This window comes from Nerophis lumbriciformis, linkage group LG23 (assembly GCF_033978685.3).
Source record: "Nerophis lumbriciformis linkage group LG23, RoL_Nlum_v2.1, whole genome shotgun sequence".
NCBI classification, from domain to species: domain Eukaryota; kingdom Metazoa; phylum Chordata; class Actinopteri; order Syngnathiformes; family Syngnathidae; genus Nerophis; species Nerophis lumbriciformis.
The window spans coordinates 21,208,250-21,232,500 of record NC_084570.2 but is presented as its reverse complement, the minus strand read 5'-3'; the positions used below and the strand labels follow the sequence as shown (position 1 = coordinate 21,232,500).

At 37.8% G+C, this 24,251-nt stretch overlaps 1 protein-coding gene across 10 annotated transcripts in view; it reads right to left on the bottom strand.

The window, feature by feature from the left end:
- LOC133582510 (R3H domain-containing protein 1-like) overlaps positions 1-24,251 on the bottom strand; it is a 93,388-nt gene that overhangs the window by 21,001 nt on the left and 48,136 nt on the right. For 9 of the 10 annotated variants that reach the window (XR_009812504.2, XM_061936546.2, XM_061936547.2 and 6 more), the window contains 13 exons: positions 23,838-23,978; positions 23,530-23,638; positions 23,227-23,322; positions 22,933-22,961; positions 22,676-22,729; positions 19,759-19,991; positions 12,445-12,696; positions 12,103-12,269; positions 11,853-11,945; positions 7,301-7,651; positions 7,093-7,219; positions 4,073-4,230; positions 1,174-1,310 (listed from right to left, as the gene is read on the bottom strand). Coding sequence is in view for 9 of the 10 variants with exons in the window: in XM_061936546.2 (XP_061792530.1) it covers positions 1,174-1,310; positions 4,073-4,230; positions 7,093-7,219; positions 7,301-7,651; positions 11,853-11,945; positions 12,103-12,269; positions 12,445-12,696; positions 19,759-19,991; positions 22,676-22,729; positions 22,933-22,961; positions 23,227-23,322; positions 23,530-23,638; positions 23,838-23,978 (1,947 nt within the window). In the remaining variant the exon portion in view is untranslated. The remainder of the gene's footprint in view (positions 1-1,173; positions 1,311-4,072; positions 4,231-7,092; positions 7,220-7,300; positions 7,652-11,852; positions 11,946-12,102; positions 12,270-12,444; positions 12,697-19,758; positions 19,992-22,675; positions 22,730-22,932; positions 22,962-23,226; positions 23,323-23,529; positions 23,639-23,837; positions 23,979-24,251) is intronic. The other variant, XM_061936548.2, reaches the window with a different exon arrangement.

Below are 24,251 nucleotides of genomic sequence, written 5' to 3'. Positions count from 1 at the left end.
TTTATTATGTAACGCAGAATGTCACACAAGATTCAAGCGAAATTAGTCAAACAGGACAATGAAAACCACTAACATATTTGTTATTAACTGTTGGGAATGGACTTACGTCGCCTTTAAGTTGAAGTGGAATGGGAATTGTTTTTGTGGCGACACCTAGTGGCCACAGAATTCAAATAAGTTTGGCTCACGACACAATAAATTGACTGATGCGGATACGTTTGTTACTGGATACCAGGGCTGTGAATCATTGGGCACCACACGATTTTGATTCGATTCTTGGTTGCGATCGGATTCAGAATCGATTGTCGATTCAAAATCAATACTTTTTTAAGAACATCTAATGCCAATTTTATGATTAAGCACATTCCTCCATGAAATAGGTAACAGCTCTGATAGCCTTATTAAAAGAAACTTGGTTTTGTTAAATAAAATTCTACCCAAAAATGTAATAGTCAAATACAAATAAGGCAACACGAGAAGTATCCAACACTTCTCTTTTCTAAAGTAAATCTGTACAGCAGATATCATCTACATCAACAATATGATTTGTCTGAGTGGCTGGACAGGACGAATTAAAAAAAAAAAAAAAGAAAAAAAAAAAAATATATATATATATAAATATATATATATATATATATATATATATATATATATATAATTTTTTTTAATCGCGATTAGTTCGAAAATCAATATTTATTTTGGACACCCCTACTGGATACTTTCTCATAAGCTTTTACTACTACTACTACTACTACTACTACTACTACTTCTTCTGCTACCAATATTGTTCAATTAAGGACATTTATTATGTATGTTTAGCTTGTGTGTTATTGTGTGCTTAGCTGTTGTGTATCTGCTTGCGCCTAGTAATTGCTTTGCCAGAGACATTTCAAACGCTTTTAGTAATTTTGCCCTGCAGATTAGTTCAATGCATTACACATTTTTATTCAGATTAATAAAGATGATGCATTAAAGTGCTCATTTCGACACCCCCTAATTGATATGCATGAATTTTGGGATTTCACTTCCAAAGAAATCAATGTAAAATGATTTCTGGCTTAGCAGGGGTGAAAAGGTAACATTTTGCATCTCGGATCCCTTCGGACTGACACTTGTTTTTACGGCTCTTGATTAGTCAAGCCTGTATGTGAGTATCAGTGGTAAGCTCGCTACCTCATGGTGGTGTGCTGGTTTGGAGGAGGGAGGAGGCCGTAGCAGGGCTGCATGCCAGCGACCGCCACGGCGCCCTGTCCTGGCTGGCACGACACCAACATTGGCTGCTGGTGCGTCTGATGTGGCACGGACACCTGCTAGGAACCAACGACACGGGTTTAAAGTCAACACAGCGACAACATTAGACAATTCAAGCTTTGCTCAAGACTGTGTGCTAGTTTTGCAGTTGGATGTTAAAAACAAAAAAAGGCACGAGTAGTGTGAATGCCCAAGCATTCTCACATAAGAGTCTACACCAAATAAATAATTTATTTATTTATTCATTATTATAATATTATTGTGTGAATGCCCAAGCATTCTCACATAAGTCTATACCAAATATATAATTTATTCATTCATTATTATTATTAATTTTATATTATTGTGTGAATGCCCAAACATTTTCACATAAGAGTCTACACTAAATAAATCATTTATTTATTAATTATTATTATGATATTGTGTGAATGCCCAAGCATTTACACAAGATTCTACACCCAAAAAATAATTTATTCATTAATTATTATTATATTATTGTATACACGCCCAAGCATTCACACACATAAGATTCTACACCAAATAAATCATTTATTTATTAATTAATATTATATTGTGTGAATTCCCAAGCATTCTCACATAAGAGTCGGCACCAAATAATTTATTTAAGAATTATTATATTATTGTGTGAATGCCCAAGCATACTCACATAAGAGTCGACACCAAATAATGTATTTATTAGTTATTATTATTATTATTATTATTATATTTTGTGAATGCCCAAGTATTTTCACATAAGATTCTACACCAAATAAATAATTTATTTAATTATTATAATATTATTGTATAAACGTCCAAGCATTCACACACATAAGATTATACACCAAAATAAATCATTTATTTATTAATTATTATTATAATATTGTGTGAATGCCCAAGCATTTACACATAAGATTCTACACCAAATAAATCATTGATTTATTAATTAGTAATATTATTATAATATTGTGTGAATGCCCAAGCATTCTCACATAAGAGTCTACACCAAAGAAATCATTTATTTATTAGTTTTTATTATAATATTATTGTGTGAATGCCAAAGCATTTACACATAAGAGCCTACACCAAAAAATTTTATTAATTTATTAATTATAATTATCTTACAACAACTCACAATCCAATACGGATTCCTGGGATGACAATTCGATTGAGAATAGTTTTTTGATTTAACATGATTCTGGATTCAAACTGATTTTCACAATATATTGTTTGGTATAAAAATTATAATACCTTTTCAAAACAGGCCACAGGTTACATAGGCTCCTGTTGGCTTGCTTTGTGTGTATGTAAATGCGGAGAGATGGCCTAAAAAAAAGTCTTTAGAAGAAAAAAAAAACAAAACAAAACAAAAAAAAAACTATGAATCGATTTTTTGAGCACCCTAGTAAACAATGCGAAATAAATGTATATGACATTAAATGAATAAACAAAACATTTTTTTTTAATCCAAACAAAATGGTTTTTAAATATGGTAAATGTATGCATTGCAATAAGCCATTGGTCTTTGCGGTTTCATCAATTTCAACTACCGGTATTCCAAAGAGCACCTCTTTTGTTTGATGGCTTCTGCACTTTTTTGATATCACTTTATTAAAGAGGTTTGTTGACAATGAGTAGAGAATGAGGACGAAGAGACATGTGGATTCTACCCTTGTTTTTATAGCTCATCTAGTTTTTCATTGCGTTTTACATTTGTAGCTGTATGTAGGAATGGCGCCACTGAATGGCAGCTGTTTGAAGTAGCTCGGTGCTCATTTACGTTCTTTGGTGTTTTCCTCTTATTTATATGTTTTTTTACTTTTTGGTTTAAAACCCCTTGGAGACCGCGCAACGATGTGTGGCACTTTTGTGTTTTTTTGCGCTATTTTTTTTAATACTTTTGTGGACTTTTTGAATCTGCACCACAATCATATAACTACCCCATTGTGGGATGGATACTTATTTTTCTGAAGGTTCTTTCATAAATAGTATTTCTCATCTTCTTTTTTAAAGTGCTGGTACTCACAACTTTCTTAAGCCCCATGGGGTCTTATCTTGCTGTCATACTCAAAAGAAAACAATACTCCAGAGTCAATATTGTGGGGGATTATTGCTTGGGCACCCGATTTTGCAGAACGATTCGCGGGCAAACCGAAAAGTTTGTCACGCGCAACATTTGGCCGTGCACATTTTTTAATAAATTTGATAAATTTCAAATTTTTTAAAAGATATTTTTAATAGATTAGTCCCTGATGTGATGTGAGAAGACATACAAAGATAAAGTAGAGAAGGTGTGCAGACTCGAGCTGCAGTTGGTGGGAGCTGTAGAGTGAAAAGGTGCCGGACGACTCTTGGTCAGTCTGTGTTCTCAGTGAAGGCCTCAAAGGCCTCAAGACAAGTCTTTGCCACTGGAGTTAAAGTCACAGTCGAACATTAAACTTTTCTCCACAAAACTGAAAAATTGGCTTAAGGAAAATCAAAGTGTGAGCACTAGAACTGGGTGTAGTACTGACAAATGGGGCCAATTATTTTTAATGTATTTTTATTTTGTACTTGTCCTAATCCTTTTGTATGTGTTTTTCACTTTTCTCAATTTTTCTTTAAAAGCCTAACCAGTGACGAGGATTGCAAATTAGCCTGTGGCTAGAAGTCACACTTTGACATCGCTTACCTGTGGGTAGCAATGTTTAATTGTACTGTCCCTGTCAAATATATAAATTTAAAAAAATCCGGGGGCAACATTATGACGAAAATTTTCTGTTGAAACGCAAACCATGTGAAAAGCGGGGCGTACAAAAACCGAGGTACCAGTGTATTTGTATACCTGATACGACTGCACTGGGGAGTACTGCACCATCATCCCTTGCATCTGACTGCCAATATTGCTTTGCTGGGCAGCAGTGATGGTGAAGTTGGGTGTTGGCTGCACACCCACTACGGTCTGGTAACTGGACACAGGGCTCGACATCACAGGCTGGTGCACTGACAAACACAATAAGTCAAGTGAGAACGGCGCAGCAAAGTCAAAAATAGTGTCTTGAAATGCTGGTTTTCGCTGCTTAATAAAAAAAAAATTGCGGTGCATCAATAGTAGAACAACATAGGCGGCCACGGTGCACAGCGAGTTGAGCACTTGGAGTAAATGAGAAAGTCGATATATTTGATTTAGCCTGCAGTGGCCTGAAACAGCAACCTGAGTGACCGAATGGAAGTGGGGGGGAGGGGAAACATCAATTTCTTATTAGTGCCCAAAACACTAGCTGTCCATTTTCGGCAAGAAATGGTGGCGTTCGCTCCTTGCCAGAGGGAAGAGGAGGGAGGTGGGGGGAGAGCCTAAATGTCAAGGTGACAAGGCGAGACATTTGAAAATACAGTCCCCCGTGACACACGTGACGTGCTCCCAGCAACAAAGGAGAGGACATCCTTTTGTGAAGGTGTCTTTGCAGCCTGCCACCCTGGGAGAAAAGCACAATGAAACAATGAAAGAGCGCCGCGAGGAGCCAAGAAGCGGCTATTTTTATCCGCCCATGTCTCCCACTTTCTCGTACAAACCGAGCATGAAATGACCGCCGTGCTAAAACGCGGCAGATTTATTCCATTTCAGCGGGCAGCAGATGATTGTGCTCCTTCAGACGCAGATAATGGCCTACTCTCTCCCTGACGTTTTTTTGAGGGATGCCGGTTTGCATCTGAGGGATTAAATTAATTGAGGTTACGATTGATTTCTCCTTCCCTTTTGTGCGCGCACATCCAACCATCAGCGCCATGACCTGCAGGGGAAGACCGAGGGGCTGAAAAAGAGACCGGTTCACTGTGAGATTCATAGAAGCCTCTCAGACAGCGTCCCGGCCCCGCATCCCGCCTCTCATCATTCATCAGCGCTCAAACTGGGAATCTCATGCCGTATGAATCTAATCATGCCTTTTTAATCACTAGGAAGAAAGATGATGCAGTTTTATTTCACTGAAAAATTTATGTCCTTGGCTTTTGTAGGGCATTTGTCGGCTGTTGACCTACCGACCACGAATGAAGAAACAATGTAGAAAATATATGTATAAGGGAGAGAGTGGGATTGAGCAAAAGCTCTTACAAGAAGAAAGCTAAAAAGAGAAAATACTGAATCCCCAAGCGGCCGATCCCACAGAGACTTCTAAACTACAAAAAAAAAAACACAGGAAAGGAAGTTAGCGGAAATCGTTTGTGCCGTTAGAAACGAGCCAGAGCCTGTGGATGTTGTTTTTTCCCTCGTCAAAGAACATTCAAGAACAACTAAAAAGCTGAAAACTAGAAGGGAAAACAAAGTCTACTCTCTTGACAGCATGACGCCTGAACATTGAAGAAAACTACAGTTGTTTACAATTACTTGCGGTGACACCGACTCATTTGGAGTCAGATTTACTTGTACGCCCCCTTCAGGTGGGGCAAAGTGCTGTCTGCCTCACCTCATGACTTTACCATGCAGTTTGATCAGCAACAATAATGATTAGGGGTCTCCCAATACAACTTTTTGACTTCTGATACCAACACTGGAGCTTTAAATATTGGCTGATACTGATATTGATGCAATACAATGTCAGCAGAAATCATACGTACTTTTATTTTGTACTTTGCAACGTTAAAAAAAGGCTTGATTAAAATTAGTCAATGGTAAACAATGAGGTGTGAAAAACACTAACCTATTTATTAATAATCCTCTGCTGTGTACTTTGAAGGTAGAGTTGAGTGGTAACACTAGTGGACATAATTTATTGCGTTAAGCTTGTGACGCAGTAAGTTGAATTATGCAGACACGGTTGTTACTGGATACTAGCCTTGGAGACTTTGTATGTGTACATAATATGCTACTATAATTATTTGGCACTTGTTTATATTGACAAATGTGCTTTTTTAGACTGAAATATTAAGGGCCCTTATATACAGTACAGGCCAAAAGTTTAGACACACTTTCTTCTCATTTAATGCGTTTTCTTTATTTTCATGACTATTTACATTGTAGATTGTCACTGAAGGCATCAACACTATGAATGAACACATGTGGAGTTATGTACTTAACCAAAAAAAGGTGAAATAACTGAAAACATGTTTTATATTCCAGTTTCAACAAAATAGCCAACCTTTGTTCTGATTACTGCTTTGCACACTACTGGCATTCTCTTGATGAGCTTCAAGCACACCTGTGAAGTGAAAACCATTTCAGGTGACTACCTCTTGAAGCTCATCGAGAGAATGCCAAGAGTGTTTTTTAGTTATTTCACCTTTTTTTGTTAAGTACATAACTCCACATGTTCATTCATAGTTTTGATGCCTTCAGTGACAATCTACAATGTAAATAGTCATGAAAATAAAGAAAATGCATTGAATGAGAAGGTGTCCAAACTTTTGGCCTGCACTGTATGTCTAGCTTGTGTGCTTAGCTGTTGTGTAGCTGCTAGCCCTTAGTAGCCATTAGCCTGTAAATGTCTAAAATAGAAGAAAAGACCTATTGAAGGATCTTTAGATGTTAACTGTCTGCAGGATTGCTCATATCGGATTATTTTCGCTGATATCCAATATCACAATCGGATTGGGAGACCCCCTAATAATGATGTCACACTTACATTAGTTCGGTAATTTTTACTTAATGACTGGAATCATACAGAAAATACACACACAGAACATTGCATTTGTTTATGTCATAATTGGGTTTTCCATTCCTTTACTGGTTACTTTATTTCAGAACATGAAGACCTTCACAGTGTCTTTTTTATTCAAACAAAATGTTAGGTGTGTTTTGTCAACTGAACAATAATGTGTTGTTTACAGAATCAATGTGTTAGTCATACAACACAAGTGCGTGAGCCCTACCTTGCTGTGGTGGCAGGTTTTGGCTGTGAGGGCCGTTGTAGGCCAGATGGTTTACAGGCGGACGGTAGTTCTGTTGCTGGTTGGAACACTGAGGGTGGTGGGTGGAAGAGCAGTAGCATGTGGGCATCTGTGAGATACACAAACCCCACATTAAAATGAAAGGCTTACGAATAAAAATAAAAAAATAATTTTGAATTGACCGAGGTACCTGCTGAACAGGTTGGTGAAAGTAGGTGTGCTGCTGGAGCACACTGGTGTGTTGCTGGTTCAGACTGGATGCGGGGAAAGCAGCATGACCGGGCATGCTGCTGGCATATGCGTGGCTAAGGCCAGGAAGCGGGACATGCTGGCCTTGGAGCATCCCTGGGTGGCCCCCCGAGGGTCCTGCGACCATGTAGTTGGCAACCTGCTGTGAGGGCGCTCCCTGCAGTACCAGCGGGGCGTGGGGGTGGTGGTACACAGCTGCATAGTGGCGGGCATCAACGGCTGGCGCGCCACTACTGCTGGACGACTGCTGCGCCACGGTCATATGACTAAATTGGGCGTTGAGGGAGTCAGGCTGGAAAAGAGATGGGACTTAACGCTGCTGTGCACATCCACGGTAATAAACAGGTGTTATAAAGACAAAAAAGTAATTAAATCCAGCAAGAAAACACCAACCTAGAGTCAAACTCCTAATTATTTTGCTTATAACATGGATCAACACTGTTACCACTTGGTTATCTAATGTCAAGCTTATATTGGTATATAGCTGAGATAGGCTCAAGCACCCCCCGCGACCCCGAAAGGGACAAGCGGTAGAAAATGGATGGATGGATTTTAAGATAAAAATGCAGAATTTAAATATGATCTGAATGAAAAAAAGACAAGTGGAGCCAAAAGTTAACTATTAAGGGTGTCCGTCGGTTTGCATCTAAAATCTCCAATACAACAGACAAAAAGTTGGTATTTTCTTGTGATTAGGGCTGAAACGACGCGTCGACGTAGTCGACGTCATCGGTTACGTAAATACGTCGAGGACGTTTTTGTTCGTCGACGCGTCGCATATTTACGTCACACTACCGTCATGGCGGAGCGCAAAGCAGACGATGCGAGCGGTGCGAGCGAGGGGAAAAAAGCACGCCAAAAGTCGTCAAAAGTGTGGGAGTATTTCAATAAATGGCCTAAGAAGAAACGCTACTTTTACTCGGCTACTTTTATCTACATTCAGCTCGCTACTCGCTACTAATTTTTATCGATCTGTTAACGCACGCTTTGTTTGTTTTGGTCTGTCAGACAGACCTTCAAAGTGCCTGCCTTACTGGTGACGTTTCACTTCGTTCCACCAATCAGATGCAGTCACTGGTGACGTTGGACCAATCAAACAGAGCCAGGGGTCACATGACCTGACTGGCTCCGAGCTAACTTCGGGTGTTACCATTTAGTGGTCAATTGTACGGAATATGCACTGTACTGTGCAATCTACTAATAAAAGTTCCAATCAATCAATCAAAAGTGTGAAGGAAAAAAGACCCTTTTTTTATTTCAACCGTAAAGACTGACTGCACAGTTCCTGTCTTCACAATAAAAGTCCCGCTCCATCGCGCCTGCGCTTTCAAAATAAGAGTCTCCGAAAGCCAGCGCAAACAAGCTAGCAAGCTACGGAGTTTGCCGCCAATGTATTTCTTGTAAAGTGTATAAAAACGAATATGGAAGGTGGACAAATAAGATGCCAAATAACAACCACTTTCATGTGGTATTAGAAAGGAAGGAGGAACTTTTTTTCTCCTCCATTTGAAAACGTGGACGTTACCAGCACTGCTTCCTGATTACAATCAATGCAAGTCATCAGAATCAGGTAATACACCAACTTATATTCTTGTCTTCATGAAAGAAAGGAATCTATATGTTAAACATGCATGTATAATTATTAAAACACCTTTAACATGTAAACAAAAACGGCAAAAATAAATAAATATAAATTATATACTGTATATATCAATGTATGTATATATATATATACACATATACATATATATATATATATATATGTGTGTGTGTATATATATATACACACATATACATACATATACAGTATATATATATATATATATATACCGTACACATATACATATATATATATATATATATATATATATACATATATATATATACATATATATATATATATATATATATATACATATATATATATATATACATATATATATATATATATATATACATATATATATATATATATATATATATATATATATATATATATATATATATACATACATATATATATATATATATATATATATATATATATATATATATATATATATATATATATATATATGATATGTGTGTGTATGTTACTCAGTACTTGAGTAAAAGTAAAAAGTATGTTGTGAAAAAACTACTCAAGTAAATATTTGGGTGACTACTCCTTACTTTTACTTGAGTAATAAATCTCTAAAGTAACAGTACTCTTACTTGAGTACAATTTCTGGCTACTCTACCCACCTCTGCTAATAATGTTGTTGTATGCACACTGTGTCGAGCGGAAATGGCCTATCATAGCAGCACAACGGCAGCGTTCTTGCCATCACCATCAACTAGTCAATCGTCCGCGTGAGTATACGTTGTCATCATTACACAAAAACATGAATGTGTCATTTGTATCTGCGTTGTAAATTCATAAACTAAAGCACCGTTTCGCTCTGAGAGGAGCGTTTGGCGTGCCTGTTCAGTGTTTACAAAGGCGCGCTCCTCTTTAACGCTAACGTTAATTAGTTGTGCAAATACCTTTTACAACATTAACAATTACGTATACTATGTACAAACGAACAATTAACTTTCACTTTAATCATACTATCATTGTTGTGTTATTAAGCAAAATAAGCAAACGTTTTACTTTTGTTGAAATGTTTACACTGTTGTTACAGAATATTTAGTTTTGCACTTTTTTGTATTGGATGTTTATCTTTATTTTTGCACATTTTAGCAAATAAGCAATACTTTTGCTTTTGTTGAAATGTTTACACTGTTACAGAATATTTCCGTTTTGCACTTTTTTGAATTGGATGTTTATCTTTATTTTTGCACATTTTAAAGCAAAATAAGCAATACTTTTACTTTTGAAATGTTTATACTATTGCAGAATATTAAGATTTGCACTGGATGTTTACTTTTATATTTGCACATTAAAAGCAAATAAGCTACTTTTAATTTTGTTAAATGTTTACATTGTTACAGAATATTTTGTCATGTTGTTGTCAATGTTGACTGAGTGGCCATACATTTTTTTTTGTAAATAAAAGCCATGCCTTTTGAAAAAACTGGCCTACATTTATTTTTTCATCTTCATTTTAAATAAAAAAAATAATCGGTAAAAGGAAAAATAATCTATAGATTAATCGAAAAATAATCTATAGATTAACCGATAGAAAAATAATCGTTAGCTGCAGCCTTACTTGTGATATAGTGAAATAATTTACGAAATGTAAACATGGTGGGCTATAGGCTATTAGGAGCTAGCAGCTACGCAACAGCTCAGCACACAAGCTAGATATGCGTACTGTAATAAGTAGAGGTGGGGGAAATCGATTTTTAGATGCATCGCAATTTGGACACGGACGATTTTGGAATTGATTAGTAAACGTCAATTTATTTATTGTAAATAAAGTAATGCAGACAGTTCTAAAATTTGGCTGACTGCAGCGAGCCACCTCATCGAGACATCCGACCAGCTCCTTTATTATAAGACACTTATGTTCCAGTTTTTAACACATTTTCATTAATTTGATAAATGTACTTAACGGTTTCTTTTTCCAAATGAATTGGGTTTTTTTAAGTTGCAAGTTATAAACGCTTATTTAGTGAAATGAAAAGAAATGTAAAACTGCATCCATAAACATAAATTAAAGATGCATCAACAATCGATTTTTAATCGAATCGTCGGTCCAGAATCTTAATCGAGTCGTGAGGTGCCCGAAGATTCCCACCTCTAGTAAGTGTCTATAAGTGTCCTTTATTGAACACTATTGCAGTCTAAAACAGCACATTGGTCAATATAAACAAGTATTAAATAATTGTGGTTCCATATTACTTCCACATGCAAAGTCTTCAAGGCAGAAGCGCATCGGAAAGTATCGAGTAACAAACGTGTCTGCATTTTCAACTTACTGAGTACAATTAATGAACTATAGTGGCCACTGGGTGTCGTCAAAAAAACAAAACAATTACCGCTCCACTTCAACTTAAAGATAGTATAAGTCCAATAATAAATAGGTTAGTAATTTTTCTCGGTTTGATTAATTTCAATTGATCAAACCTTTTCCATCGTATCGGGTCAATATTGGGTTGGCTTATTCGCAGGGCTCCAATATTGGCATCGTAACGGAATTGAAGAACTTGAATCAGGACACTCCTACTATTATCCGTATCACTATTGCATGCCAACTCTGGTCATTTCTGACATGTTTTTCAGTCATGGATTATTCATAACTAACATCTGGTGATTAATTAAATATTCACAGGCATAATTAGCCACAGTGGCAACAGAGTTCACTAAAACCAGGTCATAAATGAGGCCAGATCTTGCTGGATTTATTTTTCACCAAAATACATGACATTAATTAAACTATCCCTGCAAAAAAAGTCCAATAGCAAAAAAACTCACAAAAGTGTATTTTAGCTAATACAGTAAGATAAAACAGGATTGATTTTTATCCAGCAGAGATGATGAATAAATTGGAAACTGAATTATGTACCACAGTGTACTGTTGGTTTGGACAGACGGGCAGGAACTGAGGAGGAGGAAGACTGTAGGAGACCGTCGGGTTATGAACAGGTTCAGAGGACGGCTGAAATGGACGACAAGTTGGTTCAGAAGGCAAGACCTAATTAAGACGGTTTTAATGAGTGAGCCAAAAGCTCAGACTCCAACATTTTTGGGGGTTAGGAAAAGTACAAATGAGCGCGGCCATCTTGGTTCAAACAAAAACTGGTGCACCCGCTGACCTGAGAGTGAAGGTGATTAGGTGGCTGCTGCTGGCTTGCAACCGAGGTTAGCTGATGTGCCGCCACCGCCGCCGCCTTCCCTTGATGTGGGCCCCTACCAGCAGGGGGTGCCACACTGGCCATATTATAAGCGATGCCACTGCCGCTTGGATGAATGAAAGGCTTGCCTGTTGAAAGAAAAATAAAGAGTCACAATGTAAACACACGTATGTATCATCGCTATTGAGGTAACTGCAAATTAAAAGGTCTGAACGGCATTTTTTTTTTAGCAACGCTTACCAAAATAAGCTTGTGCTTAACCACTATGTCGGTAACAAAGATTAAACGGGTGTAGATAGGTACCTGTGTGTGGATTGACCAGAACGCTGCCAGGTGGTATCCCTGAGGCCTCCAACGACAACACATAATAATTTGTGGCGTCAGCAGAGGGCGGGGCGCTCCTGATCATGTTAGGGTTGTGTGCCGAGCCTTTAGTATCCGCAGTCTGGTGGACTAAGGGCATTTTGGGCCGCAAAGAGGCTGGCACCGTGAAAGGCCGGTGGGGACGAGACAGCGAACTGCACGAAGAACCGACGCTACTGCAAGATTCTGATCCTGGAGTGACAAAAGAAGACAAGAAAAAAAGAATGAAAAGGCACTTTCATGTTTTTTTTTCTAAGCAGCGGCATAAGATGAGAATTGGCTTCATGCTTCTCACTGTCTCTAATCGACAGGGGTGCTGAGAGTAGATGGTGATAATTAAGCAGCGGAACAAATTCACAGTCTAATAACACGTTTGTTTTTTTTTTAATTCGAGGCTCTTGGGGAAATGTTGACGGAGGTGTTGGTAGCTCGGCGCCATCTGTGGTTGATTTGTCCCTGTATAATTATAAAATAGAAAAGCCATAGCTATTTTAGGCTAAAGCAACTTAGAACTTGGGTTAGGATGAAAAGGTTTGCAATTTTTTACGTGTTACATACGTGACACTAGGGGTGCATACAAATGATCGATTCACATCCGAATCGCAATTCTTATCCATCCTGATTCTAAATTGATTCCCATTTTTCAAAAATGTATTCAAATATGTTTTTTTTTTTTACAAAAATACATTTTTTAAAATATGCTTTTAAGCCATGTCCATGCAACCAGATTGGTGCTTTTCTAACCTGTAGCCTATTTTGAAAAAGGTTAATCATAATTATTATACCAAATAATACATTGCAAAAATCGTTTAAATTGAGAATCGTCACCCCAAATCGATCGTATCGGATCGTTAGGTACCCAAAGATTTACACCCCTACGTGGTACGCACATTAGAATTGTGTGTTAGCTAATTTGGCTAGTGACGTTACATACAGTATAATTGTTTGTATAGTCCGGGGGTCGGCAACCACTGGCTCTAGAGCTGCATGCAGCTCTAAGCGCCGCCCTAGTGGCTCCCTGGAGCTTTTTCAAAAAGGTATTAAAATGAAAAAAGATGGGGGGAAACATATTTTGTCTTAATATTGTTTCTGTAGGAGGACAAACATGACACATACCTTCCTAATTGTTAGGAATCCCACTGTTTATATTAAACATGCTTCACTGATGTGAGTATTTGGCAAGCGCCGCTTTGTCCTACTAATTTCGGCAGTCTTTTAACTCACTGTAGTTTGTTTACATCAACTTTCACCGACGCTGCCACAGAAAGTTTTATGCCACTCCTTTGTCTCATTTTAGCCACCAAACGTTTTATGCTGTGCGTGAATGCACAAAGGTGAGCTTTGTTGACATTATTGACTTGTTGATCTATCTAGCTAATCAGACATATTTGGTCAGCGCATGACTGCAAGCTAATCGATGCCAACGTGCTATTTAGGCTAGCTGTATGTACATATTGCATCACTATGCCTCGTTTGTAGGTATTTTTGAGCTCAATTAATTTCCTTTAAGTCCTCTGTGTATTTACCGGTAATTTATACTTGCATGTCTCATGACACAGTATCTGTATGTAATATTGGCTGCATTTCTGATAGTTGTTTCTGCGCCATGTTGTTCCAGACCACAGCAAACTGCAAAGATTGGAATAAATCCATTAGAAGAAGACAGCCTGCTGTTTCCTTTAACTTGGACACACATCTATACCTTTGGCCATTCTAAGTCAGTAATTTCCAGGAGTTATCTCACCCTCTGAAAAGCCTCAATTTCACTGTTCCACAATGTTGTAAAAAATGTGTAGAATAAATATTACATTTCAACATTTCTGTCAACGAAGCGACACAGTCATTTTGATAGTAGGCTAATGACAAATCATGTGTTGCCTTTGTTATAACACTTATACAAGGCTTTTAATTTTTTGCGGCTCCAGACAGATTTGTTTTGGGAATTTTTAGTCTAATATGGCTCTTCCAACATTTTGGTTTGCCGACCGCTGGTCTAGTCTATAGCACAGGTGTCAAAATCAAGGCCCAGGAAATACAGTAGTACCCCAACTTACAAGTTTAATTTGCTTTGTAATGGAGCTCCTAACTCAAAACACGTGTATCTCAAATCACCGTCTCCCATTGAAATGTATTTAATTGGTGCTTGATGTCTAGCTATGAGCTAATGCTGGTGAGAAAAATTGGATGTTTTGGTCAGATCTTACAGGATTCACTGTGACTAATTGGAACTACAATTTTTGCATGCAACTTAAATAATAGTCAGCCGAGACAGCTCTTATCTCAAAACATTCAGTAATGTGCTTCAATAAAGTATATCATATTTCTTACTCAATGTATTAATTTCCATTTTGACAGAAGATAATGTACAGCATGAATTTGCATATCTTTTTAACTAAAATATCTGATAGAGCAACAAATATTTTACAATATACTGTATAGCTGTTTTTTGTAAAAAAAACAAAAATACTGCAGTATCTGCTTGTCCCGTTGATAAATGATTTCAAAGCAAGCGATCCATCAATTTGTACATAATAAAAAAATACAATACTCAACTGCATAGGCAATTGTGCAATAATATCCTGAGGTGATTTACATTTATATATTTATTCACTGCCCTCTGAAGACAGCCATAACTGCTATGTGGCCCTTAATGAAAACAAGTTTGACAACCCTGACAAAAACATGACTGCGAATTGTTCGTTGCTTCTCTCGCACCGTTTGTGTATGTGCACGTGCTCCTTGCCTGTTGACGAGACATCGGTGAGTTACAAGCCTGAGTGGCAAACAATTTCCTCAGGCCGACGAGCAACTTTTATTCGACGTAATTTGTGATTGTGAAAAATATAGACAGATAAATAGATTTAAAAATATGTTTTGCTTAACAGCTAATGGTAACATACATTTTTGTTATATTTTTTTTTTACCATGAGCAGGCCTTGTTAAGTATTTTTCTTTAAAATGCTCTTTTTGAATATATATATTTTTTCCCATTTTTAATTCCCATGCGTCATTTATGCCAGTGTTTCTTAACCATAGGGCTGGGCCCATTGTTGGTCCGCGAGCGCCCCATAGAGGGCTGCTAAAATATATTACTTAGTTGTAATACACTTTTCCACCACTTGTGGCAGAAATGACAATTTCAAACAGGCAGGCAATCTGGAGCTAAAGTAAGAGAAGTTTCTTAAGTGCAAAAATTATGTCTAAAGTGGTGGAGATGTATTTTCATTTGCAATTTAATTTTTTTTTAATTTTAGTTAAAAACATTCATTATTATATATTTTTTTTACTGCAACACAACTATGTAATTAAAAATTTCATCAGTCATTTACAGGTATGAGTCTCTTCTTATGCAATATATTAGGTTAGTACTATTTTTTGATAAAAAGTCAAGAGTAAGATTACTAATTCAGTGTTAAAATTTGATTGGGCCCATTCGGGAATGCCGCTGTCTGTTGTTTTATGTTAATAACTACCAGTGTGGGTTTTTTTTAATTCCAATTTATTTAATGATTATTATTAGGTTTTTTTGTTACTTGTTCAAATCAAGTCAAACTTTATTTATATAGCACTTTTCATTCACAGGCAAGTGGCAAAGACAAAGTGCTGTACATATGTACATATATGTGTGTGTGTACATACATACATACATACATACATATGTGTATATATATCAGGGTTTCCCGCAGGGTTTTGTTTTTAAGGCGTGCGCCTTAACAACAAAGAGCCACCGCCTAAACTAAAGTCTTAACAAGCTGCTCCGCTTCGTTCTAATTCTGCCTCTGTCAGTACGTCTCTGCAGCACCCAGCATTGTCCCACCCACACAACCATCTGATTGGTTACACGCAGAGCGGTAACAGCCAATCAGCAGGGCGTATTCAGAGCGCATGTAAGAGCCAATCAGCAGTCCGTATTCAGAGCGCATGGAGTCAGTGCTCACGGCACAGGCAGAGAGGAGAGATGGTGTGGTGAGCAGATAGGTGTTTAGCAGGTGAGCATAAGTCAGCGGACTCTCCCCAAATTATAATAAACACCTCCCAGTCAACTACTAGTAACATCACTATGAGCCCGTAATGTTAGCTCACTCTGCGGTGTGTGCGTGCGTGCATGCGTGTGTGTGTCTGTCTGAGAGAAAGACAAACATTATTGACCTACAGTTAACAACTAAGTTATTTCACTTTACCCTTTTCTGTGTTGATTGAGCTGTGTTGAAGCAGCAAAAAATGAAATTATGTTAAATGGAGAGTTTCCTGAAGCTGTCTCTGATAGTTGATATAATAATGTAACTGCATCATAAAGCCTACATGAACTCCATGGTGTTCAGGGATGAATAGTCTCTCCTATTGCTATTGTACTATTTTTTTCAGCTATAGTTACATTAATCATTAGTAATGTAGCAGCCTAGTTTTGAATGGCAGGAACCCTGCTATCACATGTTGATAAAAATATAATATTTACATAATAAAAATCAACTACAGGCTTCCCAAATGCTGTAATAAATTAAGCATGATGAGTTAAGAATATGTCAGCATGTGGCCCCACTTTTAACTCTTTTTTTCAAACGCTTATTGCAAACGCTTACTTACAGTAAGTCATTAATTTAACTTAAGTCATTATTTTGACTTAGTAAGTCATTATTTTGTCATTATTTTGACTTATTAAATTAGTAAGTCAAAATATTGACTTACTAAGTCATAATAATGACATACTTAGTATCTCAGGTAACTAGGACTGTTTTGTGTATTGTTTTTACTTTACGGAAAAAATATCGAGATACATATAGTATATCGGCATTCAGCATATGGAGCGGAAAACACAAATGAAAATTGTAGGCTTCCTCACGCGACGAAGTAGTCTATTGCCCCCCAGGCTGTGGTGGCAGAGATGAGATGGAGACATGATGGCGACAGGCCGCGTTACGCTGTTCCTTACACCCACCCACCCCCATCCCCCTGGAGAGACACCACTTTAACTAACAAATTTTCTGGGGGAAACACTGCGTGTATGTGTGTGTGTGTGTGTGTATATATATATATATATATATGTATATATATATATATATTAGGGCTGCAACTAACGATTAACTTGATAATCGATTAATCTGTCAATTTTTACTTCGATTAATAATCGGATAAAAGAGACAAACTACATTTCTATCCTTTCCAGTATTTTATTGAAAAAAACCCAGCATACTGGCACCATACTTATTTTGATCATTGTTTCTCAGCTGTTTGTACATGTTGCAGTTTATAAATAAAGGTTTATAAAAAATAAAATTAAAAAATAAATTAAAAAAATTGCCTCTGCGCATAGCATAGATCCAACGAATCGATGACTAAATTAATCGCCAACTATTTTTATAATCCATTAGTTGTTGCAGCCCTAATATATATATATATATATAGTACATTATATATATATATATATATATATATATGTATATATATATATATATACATACACACATATACATATATAGTACAGGCCAATAGTTTGGACACACCTTCTCATCATACTTGCCGACAGCCTGTTTTCACGTCCGCTTTTCCACGATATAAACAGCGTGCCGGCCCAATCACGTTATAACATATACGGCTTTTAGAGAGTGCACAACTGCGCACACAACAAGGAGACGAAGCAGAAGAACGAGGAAGATACAGCCGTGCCGACGCCGACGACTAGTAAGATGAAGAAATATGCTTGTAAGTTCCAAAACGAATGGAAACAAGAATTTCAGTTTATCCAGGACAGTTCGAAGGGGAAGGGGTATTCTGCCTGTAAATTTTGTAGAACAGACTTCTCCATTGAATGGATATAGTCACTCATGAACAGTTAGCGAAGCACAAGGCGGCGGCAGCGCAGCACCGGTCCCAGTCCAGTATTATGGGCCACCTCGCTAATGGAGACCCGATGGTGTAACATATGCCGAGACAAAGATGGCTATACTGATAGCTGGAAGCAACATTCCGTTCTCATTTGCGGATGTCTTCAACAAATCCGTGAAGGATATGTTCCCGGATTCAGAGATCACTCGCCAGTACTCAAATGGCAGAACAAAGGCTATTTAAATAGTGAGAGGTAAGTGTTATTTATTTTTTAGTAAGCAGCAAGCACAGTACAGTTAGTAGAACTGTGTTTTCATTACTGTGTATTTGATAGGTAAATATATACTGTATATATAGCTAGAATTCACTGAAAGTCAAGTATTTCTTATATATATGAAAATACTTGACTTTTGTTAAACTATAAAAATGTTAAAATATAAATATTACATCACAAAGTTAATAAAAGCATAAGATTGAAATAATAATAGTTGTAATTTGAATAATTAAGGCAGAAAAAAAAAAGAAAAAAAAAAAAGTTTAAGATGATCAGTAAAAAGCCTGATTACAAAGGTGTGTCCGGAATGGGGGGGAAAAGAAAAGTATTTGATGTTTTTGACTCTTCCTGGTAATTATATGGCTAAAACCCCAATAAACAAACATTTTGGAAAAAAAATTAAATTAAGTAAGCAAAGTCTGGTACCCAGCTAAAAAAAATAAAAAGGTTTAGAACACCTGATTTATGCAACCTCCATGCAAAAGGGGATTATTTACGAGGCATCAATGATCCTCCTGGCCTTACAATAAGGAAAAGGTTCATAAATCTCTCTTTTTAGATTTCATCTCCATCTTTTATGAGCACCTATTTTTAAACGGAGGTGGCGTGCGTACTGTATTGCTGCATGGGAAGGTTATTTGAGGGCACTGGAAGGGCGAGAGAGGGGGGTGGGGGGGGCAAGACGTTTGACTTTGACTCTCCAAAACACAAATTGCTGCCTTGTGGGGGAAAATGAAACAAGAATGATATAATGGTGAAAATGGCTCATCCTGAGAACAAAGTGAGAGCAAAGGGCAAACGCTTTCTTGCAGTTTAGACCCTCCCAGGGATTGTTAAGTATCCACTGCTCGCCTTTAACGGTATTTCAGTGTTTTCTATAAACTATTCAGCTTTGACAGTTTTCTAATAAAACAGGAGGCCAAAAGACTTTAGTGATAAAATCAGCTCAACTGTGGTAATAACGAGTGCATGCTTCCAGTATAAGAGGCTAATAATAATTGTCCCCGGTTTACCTGAAGGCTTTTCTACCAAGTGAGTTTTTTTCTCCCACTCAAACAAACAGGTTTATCGTGAAGATTGAGTCATCTGAAATTCGCTGCTTTCTCTCATTTCTTTGGTTTATTGTTTAACACGAGCGAGCGCATCTTCTATCTTGCCTGTTTTGGAAAGCCTCCCAGTGCTCTTGCTGCTGGCGCTGCTGTCCCCTCGCGCCAGAATGCGGGATATGCCGCTGAAGCTGCTGGCCTTGGTGATGGCAGGTCGCGGGGCCAGGCGGTTGGAGCTGTCCGAGCTGTCAGTGCTGCTCCACGGTCGGGGCTCGCTCTGTCGCGGCAGCGTGTCCGTCTCGGAGCTGCTTTGCCAGCTGGCAGCCGAGCGGCCGGCCCGTGACCTGGTCAGGGTAAAAGTCACAGTGTCAGACGCTGTCGAGCGTCCTGTGCTCACATTTGATTTTTAGGAAGTTTGAAATCTCTTCGGCTTGTATGAAGATAATGTTCGAACTAGGGATGTCCGATAATGGCTTTTTGCCGATATCCGATATTCCGATATTGTCCAACTCTTTAATTACCGATACCGATATCAACCGATATATACAGTCGTGGAATTAACACATTATTACCGGTATGCCTAATTTGGACAACCATGTATGGTGACGATAAGGTACTTTAAAAAAAATAAATAAAAATAAAATAAGATAAATAAATTAAAAACATTTTCTTGAATAAAAAAGAAAGTAAAACAATATAAAAACAGCTACATTGAAACTAATAATTAATGAAAATGAGCAAAATTAACTGTTAAAGGTTAGTACTATTAGTGGACCAGCAGCACGCACAATCATGTGTGCTTACGGACTGTATCCCTTGCAGACTGTATTGATATATATTGACATATAATGTAGGAACCAGAATATTAATAACAGAAAGAAACAACCCTTTTGTGTAAATGAGTGTAAATGGGGGAGGAAGGTTTTTTGGGTTGGTGCACTAATTGTAAGTGTATCTTGTGTTTTTTATGTTGATTTAATAAAAAAAACAAAAAAAAACAAAAAACCCAAAAAACCCGATACCGATAAAAAAAACCCGATACCGATAATTTCCGATATTACATTTTAACGCATTTATCTCTAGTACGAACGTAGTGATTAATATCTACACATCGTCTAAATTTAACGAGAGCCTATTATGCAAAACCAACTTTTCTTACCTATTGGTACCTTCTGTTGTGTAAGACCCAAAAACGTCAAATCAAACCATCAAGGCATTGCGGAAATATTTATAAAACAATCTTGCCTTCCTTCATACTTCCGGGAAACAAGCCGTTTGGACACACCTTCTCATTCAATGAGTTTTCTTTATTTTCATGACTATTTACATTGTAGATTGTCACTGAAGGCATCAAAACTATGAATGAACACATGTGGAGTTATGTACTTGACAAAAAAAGGGAAAATAACTGAAAACATGTTTTATATTATAGTTTTTTCAAAATAGCCACCCTTTGCTCTGATTACTTTTTTGCACAATCTTGGCATTCTCTGGATAAGCTTCAAGAGGTAGTCACCTGAAAGGGTTTTCACTTCACAGGTGTCATAGTTTTGATGCCTTCAGTGAGAATCTACAACGTAAATAGTCATGAAAATAAAAAAAAACGCATTGAAATGAGAAGGTGTGTCCAAACTTTTGGCCTATACTGTATGTTTGTCTCTCCCCGCCATCTTTGCTGTAGTATTTAGCACTTCCATAGTGAAATTCAAATTAATAAAAAGTAGCATAATAATTTGTGGAGCCACATAAATTGCATTCAGAAGAGACGGTCAGAAAGCGGCTTGAAAACGGTCGGTAAAACCATCTATGACATGTTTTGACCAAAGAAACACCAATACATGTTATGTAGACCACAAGGAAGTGTTTGTAAAGCAGAAAAAAGTAATATGACCCTTTTAAGTCGCTAAAGTTATGACAAATGGGTACTCATATGTGCATTTTCTGATCCAATGCTCCACAGTGTTACCCATAAAAAGAAAAGAAAACATTTTTCTCACGATTTTTCAAGATGAGGCTCCAAATTTTTTTGTAGCCGCAAAAATTGTTTTAAAATTGCAAAAAATAAAAATGGTCAAGAATAATTTGCAGACAATTTAAAAAACGGGTAATAAACGTGACTGAGGACTCGGACGGCAAGTCATGCAATATTTACACAGAAGCATATCCAATACATAAGATGGAGACCAGTATTTCTTAACTATAGTTGGGCCGCCAAAAAATATCAGTTCTTCAGCTGTGGTCCGTATGGGCCGCAGCGGTACTCACTTGTAGTACACTTTTCCACCACTTGTGGCAGTAATGACAATATCAGACAAACCGAAAAAGTTAAAGTCAAAAGTCAAAAATAAGTTTCTCCAACGCAAAAAATATGACTAAATTAGTAGAGCTGTATTTTCATTTGCACTTTAATTTTATTGACAGCTTATTAAGAAACATATATTATTCATTTAGTTTATTTTAGCACAACATAACTGTCAGTTATTTGAGTCCCTTCATATGCAGTGTATTTTGTTGATACTTATTTTTCAAATTAGCCTGACCTAAGTCTAGGGTTTATTAAATAATACTATTTGTGATTAACACATGGTTTTATATCATTTGATAAGGTTGCAAATTGTAAGTATGTTTGGTACAATTATTGAATACGATTAAAATCAAGAGTAAGATTACTAATTCAGTGTTAATATTTGACTGAAAAGTTAGGCTCCGAGGTCCAAAAGGTTCAGAACCCCTGATCGAGACCACAAAGTGTTAAATGTAGATTTAAATCATCATTGTTCCCTTTTAAGGTTTTAAGCTATATAAATAACTAATACTTCATTATTATATTTTAGCATTATCATCAAAGAAGAGGCTAAAGTATATGTTATCATTTTTTAATTGGCCATGATTTAGTCCAGGCAGACTGATTCACATGAGCAAGCCTGCACTAAAAATCCTATTAAAACAGAAGCATTTCTGAACAGCGGTAACAAATCCTTAGATCAATTTGGTCTCTGAAAGGCGCAGAGCGACGTGCAGACCTCACCTGAACATTTGCCGCCTGTGCTGGGTGCGCATACATGCGTCTTCATCCTGAGAGCTGCGGGGGAGGAGGGTGGTAGGAGGCATTAGAGGCAGAACGCTGACAACACCAACTGCTGAAAACGGCAATTAAGCCTACTAAAAACAAAATGGACACCTTCAGGAGTGTAGCGCTGACATAGTAAATGAGTGAACAACTAAGAGTGATTCTGTCAGAGACTCAATGAGCGAAAGAAAGCGTTTGTGTTCTTTACAACTTACATTCTATCCAGGATGAAGTGATCATCACCCTGTCGAAGAGAAGCTTGTTAGTCGTAAAAGTGTAACAGGAACTAAAACATGTTTTTAATTGACTAATAAACTCATAATATCCAGAGTCACTGATTGCAGGTCATTAAAGATATAAAAACGCGTAACTCCGTATCGGAGCGGTGCCATCAATAAATTCTAGCCGTGTAATTGGCGGTAAAAATCGGGGCTAAATTTGCACAATGGATAACAGATTTGTGCAGCATGGCGCCCCTCCCCCACCCCGCCCACACAAGCAGCGCTCACATCATGTGCAAATATCCTTTCTCTGGCTCGTTGGTACTCCTCCTCCCTCTCCTCCATCGATTTGCTTTTCTTGTCTGCTTTCAAACGCATCCGAATCTGGCAAGGACACGACACACACACGCACGCACGCACGCACGCACGCACGCACGCACGCACGCACGCACGCACGCACGCAAGCATGCACACACACACACACACATCTTTTTAGCAGCTATACTGGGGACGCCAGATTGTCCCACTCGTACTGACATGTCAGAAATGAAAGTGACAGCTTGGTGGCGGCGGCGGGGTGGGGACACCTACCGTGCTGTCGTCGCGATCAAAGCTGGAGTTGTCTCGTTTGAGAATGTAGCGTTTCTGGAAATCGTCCGCCCTGTCATCCTTGATGTGCTCGGAGAATTTCTGATCGGGTCTGTCGGTAGGGGGATTTTCAACAGTTAAGGAGGCGAACTTCATTTCAGACGGGTACTGACAGCAACATATGTTAATCAACACCGGGGTGAAGGAAGCCAAACGTGTGGAGTTTATCGCAATAAATCCACCACACATTGGAGACCATTTAAAAAAAATAATAAAAATCATACGTGACATTCTGGAGGAGAGACGCTTACATTCTTGTGCTGGTGGTTTTGTTGATGACAACAGACTTTCCGGTCAGGTCCACGTTGTGGTCCATCCCGAAGTAGGCGGCCACGCGGTGCAACAGCATCCTGTGATAGGACGTCATAGGCGGGAATATTCTTTTCTGGCTTCTAAATGGAGACACGGGTCGTCGGTCAAGTGTGGGAATGAGCAGTTTACACCAAACACACATCTGCACGACGACAGCTAAGACTGAAAGTCTCCATCCAAAACTCCTGATTATGCGGAATAGAGTACATTGCATCAGAAAATGAAAAGATCCTTTGTTGTTGGAGCGCTTGGAAACTCGAGTCAATGTTTCGGCTGCTGCCAAACACTTTAATTTGGTCTAGGGAGGTAATTAGCGGTGTTCAATTTTTTCCAAGAAGGGTCGCTCACAGAAA